The sequence below is a fragment of the Martes martes genome (assembly GCF_963455335.1).
Source record: "Martes martes genome assembly, chromosome: 4".
NCBI classification, from domain to species: Eukaryota; Metazoa; Chordata; class Mammalia; order Carnivora; family Mustelidae; genus Martes; species Martes martes.
Window position 1 is genome coordinate 175648663 of NC_137891.1, and position 5403 is coordinate 175654065.

General features: G+C 53.5%; 1 protein-coding gene across 2 annotated transcripts; it reads left to right on the plus strand.

The window, feature by feature from the left end:
• The first annotated feature begins 1687 nt into the window (after nt 1-1687).
• On the plus strand, nt 1688-4452 carry LOC308341455 (uncharacterized protein). 2 transcript variants are annotated; one of them, XM_080801401.1, is made up of 2 exons: nt 1688-1993; nt 3465-4452. In XM_080801401.1, exon 2 carries the CDS (start codon nt 3534-3536, stop codon nt 4383-4385), a length of 852 nt encoding a protein of 283 aa, XP_080657527.1. In that variant the 5' UTR covers nt 1688-1993; nt 3465-3533; the 3' UTR covers nt 4386-4452. The 2 variants fall into 2 exon arrangements, with proteins under 2 accessions (XP_080657527.1, XP_080657526.1); XM_080801400.1 differs by having other exon boundaries at nt 1694-1938.
• Nucleotides 4453-5403: the final 951 nt, after the last annotated feature.

Here is a 5403-nt window from a genome sequence, read left to right on the forward strand (position 1 = left end):
CCCAGCCCAGAGCAGATACAGGCCAGGCTGAGGCCCCACAAGGGAGCTGTTACCACTGCTCCCCTGGTCTGCTGAGGTCCCCCACACCTCTCTTCTACCTCCTTGGGGGCCCTCTGATCCCTCCTCTTGGCTCCCTGTTTCAGCAATGATAACCATCCTACCCCAGGGCAAAAAGGTTCAGTGGCTCTGGGCTCAGGAGGATCCACACAGCGCCTTCCATGTCACAGAACGTGACGATCCTGGGTCTGATCACTCAGGAACATCCGATTAAACCCAGACCGGAGAATGTTCCCTTTCCAGATCGACATGCCTGCACTCTTCAAACACGTCCAGATCTCGGAAGACAAAGAAGCGCTGAAAACCTGCTCTGGGTTGAGGGACACCAAAGACACCTGAGAACGAAGGCTACGCATGCTCCTGGCTTGAGGCTCGCATGGGAAGAAGAGTTGCCACGAAAACATCCGAGGGGCAATTGGTGAAATGTGGACATGGACCGTGTAGTAGATGATCATACCCTCCCACAGCCAAATGTCCTGTATTTGGTCATTGTAGTGTGGAGGCATGAGAAGATGTCCAGGATGTCCCTTGGTCCTCGGTGTAGGGACGACTTTGCCCTGGGACCTCGAAGATGTGATCTGTTCTTCTCCCGGCCCTGCGGCCTCTGCCGCGATTGTGTTCTGCCAGATCCTGGGTCAGGCCATGAAGCATTCGAGCTCGATCCTCGTCTTTGTCTTCATTGGCGAGGGGGGTGGGTACCAGAGCCGCACTCTATGTCTCGTGCCTGCCATTGTTCAACCCAGATGTCAGCTCGGGTAGGAGTAATAACCCAGAATCCTGGAACGAACGGGGTCCCTATGATCGGTACAAGTTCTACTCAATGAATATAGATTACAGCAAACTAAACATTTAGGTCCAGACTTCCAAATGAAATGTTTCACTATAAAGCTGCTTAGAAAGAAGGTCTTCCGGGAACCATCCGCACAACTTTCCACTCGTCCAGGAAATATTTCCCCTCTACATGCATGAAATCATGTTGAGGTATCGTGTTGGGGTTTACCCTGATTAATAAATATCTAAAACTTAAAAAAAAAAAAAACAAGAAAGAAAATGTCCCTGTTCGCTGAGCGTGTAGGAGATTCATGTCCGAGTGTTCAGGGCTAAAAGATGCTGTTGTCTGCAACTTTCTCTCAAAATAATAAAAATTCTGTGTGTGTGCGTGTGTGTGTGTGTGTGTGTGTGTGTGTGTAGTGATAAACGTGGCAAGAGCATTAATGATTTATGGATTTGGATGAGGACTACATGGGAGTTCGTTGTCTTGTGAGTTTTCAGGAAGTTTGAAAAATTTTCAAAATAGAAAGTAAAACCGTATTTTTAATATTTGAGAGAAGGACATGATGGAGGGAGGCTTTTCTTGGCAAATCTGTCCTGAGTGCCCCCTAGGGACCAGAGCTGGGCAGAGGGCATGGAGCTTCTGAGATTTGCTGGCTGAAGAGTCCTCAGGCTCTGGCCAGAGCCCGCCGTGTAGGAGACACTCTACACCGGGTGGCTGACCTTGGCGGGAAAGGGGAGACCGAGCATTTATACTCAAGAATGGGTCGCTTGAAGTGGCGGCACTCTGGGGAGACTCAGTAAAAGTTTGCTGAGCCAGTGAGAAAAGAGAAGTGACGGATGCCGACCACGGCCAAGCGGAGCTGTATCAGGACCGGTACAGAAATTCCTGACTCTCTGCATAATTCAACACCAGAAAAACAACAAGGAACGCTGGAAAACATCCACGCCAGTCCCGTTGTAAAAATAGGGCCCATCTGTCCTGGAGGGCTTAGAGTGGCGCGGGCCGGGAGGCAGGGGCCTGGCCAGGATGACCTCTGGAGGCCCCTCCCGGCTCTAGGATTCCATGACTCTATGACATGGCCCGCAGTCTGGAGTGGCGGCATGAAGGTATGCCCCGTGGAGAGCAACAGGAGGGCTAAGTCATCTACCTCCTAAAGACAGAGTAAGCGTGGGAGAGGGCCCTAGTGGCAGATGGGGCCTAGCCAGCCAGGGAGGGAAGGGTGGGGCCCTGTGGGGGTCAGCCCTCAGTCACCTCCAATATCTCCGGAGGAGGAGACAGGGTGGGGTTGGACCTGGAAGGAAAGAGGCAAGGGTCTGTACATTCCACTGGGTTCAGACCTGAAGGACAGGGGCAGCTGAGGGCCGTGGGCCGGAAGAGGGGCAGGCAGCTGTTTTCTGGGTGGGACAGACTCGAATACTGCTCTGTTCTCACGAGGTAGAAGTGGAAAGTGAGCGGCAAGCTGGCAGTACTGGGGGAGGGAAACCAGAGCCTTCCCTCTGGTTGGGGGTAGGAGAGAATCGGGGAACGGAGGGACAAGGGGGACAGGGAAGGTCACTGGCCTTGGCTGGGACAGGAGACAGGGTTAAATGGACTGAGGAGCTTCTTGGCCTGGGTAGGCCTTCATCTCAGTGAAGCATCCACATTCGGACCACAAGGAGTAAGAATCCCAATGCCCCCTCCTCTTAGAGAGTGCATGAGGAGGACCCCCCAATGCCAAAGAGGGTCAAAACCAGAAATCCTGGAAGGCTGTGACCTTACAGGTGGGCCCCCGTTGGTAGACTTGTCGTACTACCTACCCCCCTTCTCATTTGGGATTTCTAAAGTCAGGATCAATATAGCTATGGGGTTTAACAAGCATCCCTGTCCATCTGGTGCTCCCCATGAGTGCCCCGTCCAGCAAGCAGAGCAGGTGTAGGGAGAACTTTTCCTTAAGAGACTGTGAGGGGAGCCAAATCACCCCGACATAGCACAGCCTTTCAGAGGTCACCAGACACACCCAAGATAGTACCTTGCCCCCACCACTTACAAGCCGTGGAATCCGAGGCAAGTCATTTCACCTCTCTGAGATTGAGTTTCCCCATCTGTCAACCAGGAATAGAATAGTGACCACTTTCTTGATTCGTAGCAACAATTCCATGCAAGACACAAGCACCAGGGCCAGGCACCGAGAGAGTACATATAACATTTCATCACTTCCCGGATACTTTTTTTTTTTTTTAAGTATCAGGTGTGTTGTGCTGTTGGTGATTAGCAACTTAATATTACCTGGAAAGAAGGCGTCTCCCTTTCTCGGTGCTTGGAATTTCCCCATTAGAGATTCAGTTCTTGGCTTTTACGGTCTTCCGGAGTCCTTGCTTAAAAGGCAAATCGGAATTTCAGAATATGGGCAAGAGCTAAATGAACAAGCAGACGGCCCCACTTTTCCCTAAGGGTTCTCTGGCCTCATTAGTTCTCAGGGTCTTGCCTTCCGAAGAACAGGACGTCTGTTTTCCGATTTAGAAATCCCTGGGCCCAGGAGGGGAAGGAAGAGTGGGCGAAGGGTGGTGTTGGGGAGGCAGAGGGAACACAGGCGAGAAAGCCTGCAGGGAAGGGGCAGGGAGCCGAGCGGAGCTGACCCAGCTGTCTTCACCAGGCCCAGGTAGCCAGGTTCTGGGTGAGCTCACAGCAGGTCAACGCCACAAAGCTCATTTGCCCAGCGGGGATGATGTCTGGACGCCTGGTGAGCCGTTCCAACACTTCCAGACGCCTGAACCAGGCCAACAACCTGTCCTCCTCAGCCCAGACTCCAGGCTGGCCCCATGGTCCCACCGTGACGCAGGCCAACAGTCTCAAACGCCCCCGCACCCCGAGTGGCTCGGAGTTCAGGAGGTGCAACAGCCCCTCCGAGCAATCCGACAGCCCCGGCTCCCCCAGGCTTCCAGTGAGGAAAATCTGCATGGGCCGCCCCTACAACTCCAAGTGTGTGGAGACCAGCCACCTCGCAAACCGCCCCACGGTGTCCAGGAGGCCCGCTTGCCTCGGCAGCCCCAGCTGCCTGCTCTGTACGGATCGCCCCTCAGGCCCCTACAGCCCCACCTTCCTGGACCAACTCATCAAAGGCATCAACTACCTTGACAGATCCACCAATGCCATCTATACCCACTGCCCCAAGTCATCCCTGAGCCTGCCGAGGCTTGCGGCCAGCTACCTGGAGCGCGCCGCCAACTCCATCCACCTGGACAGCCCAGACCACTCCTTCCCCCGCAGTTACTCCACCCCCGTCACCAGCGTGGCTGCCTCCGACCACTGCACCAGCACGAGCATGGTGCCGTCCACCAGGGGTGTCAACGTCCTGCAGGGCTTGGATGACTCCGCCAATACCAGCTGCCCACGCCGGCTTCAGAGCCGGAGACTCGCGCCTGAGCTGCCCCCGAGGCCGGGCACGAAGCTGCCCGAGCTGCCCTTGTTCAGCAATGGGATCTTTTCCTTAGGCCGTCTGCCCAAGTTCTGGGAGGCAATCCGCTCGGGCTGGAGAGCCCCCGAGCCCATCTCCAAACCCTGTAGCTGGTGGTAACATAGCCCGTGAAATGAGTACACGTCCATCAGGCCGCAGTTGTAGAAAATAAATTGTGGCAACATGCTCCTTCCACGGCTCTGCTGGGGGTCGGGGTGGGGACACCTGTTTAGATCGGATGTTAGAAACTCAAGGAGGACTTATAGGGCCAGGAAGGTAGAAGTTAACGGGTGAACGGTGCTGGGTGAAGAGGAAATACTTGGTCTAAACCCAGCTCTCTAACGGGTTGTTGCTTTTTCAAGAGAAGCCAGGAATCTCATTTTTAGATGCTAACAACAAATTCAAAAATGTCATAGCGCTCTGTAGGCCGAAGAAAAATCCTGGCAGGTGGGATGTAAAGCCCACAGGCCTCGGTTTGGAATCTCTGGTTTATATCTTGAGTGGGTCAGCGGGGAGTTTCCCCATGGGAAGAAATAGACTAGCGATTCATTCCCAAACCCTACTCTTCCTCTTCTGATTTCGGGATTGTCGGTTGGTGTTTTTAGCGCTGCCCAATGTGAGTAGAAACGATGATGGATAATTACAGCAGCACTTTCCTATAGCACTAATGATGCAGCAGTCACTGTTCTAAATGCTTTTCATATATTCCTCTAAGGATATGGTTTTAATGACCAAGGATTAGGGTGGATGTAAGGAAACACTTTAGGATGGCGAGTGGGAGAGCCAGCCAGGGATGGTCGCCCCTGGAGAGACTGCCCTTCGTGGGAAATCTCCGAAAAATGGTTCTGTCCAGGCCAGAGGGCTGGAAGGTCAGAGTGAGGAGGTCAAGTTTCTCGCCGCAGATGACTGAGATGATGTTCCCTTGGCTACCAAGGGCTCCAAACCTTCAGAAACTGAACTGATTTGGGTGCTGAGAAGTCAGGCCACAAGGCACCCAGCTCTCCACCATCCCACTGGCTAAGGCACGGTGGAGACTGGAATTCTAGCCTGGTTCTACCACTAGCCTACCGTGGGACCTTGGATATATCACTTTCTCTCCCCTGTTTTTCCTTCTGTAAATGAGTAGCGTAGTTTTGAG

What these genes read in the sequence shown, in the direction of transcription:
- LOC308341455 (XM_080801400.1), top strand. Translation starts at nt 1,903, where the DNA reads ATGACATGGCCCGCAGTCTGGAGTGGCGGCATGAAG. An exon ending in TCTGGAGTGGCGGCATGAAG is followed by an intron (nt 1,939 to 3,464) that starts GTATGCCCCGTG and finishes TGTCTTCACCAG; the next exon opens with GCCCAGGTAGCCAGGTTCTG.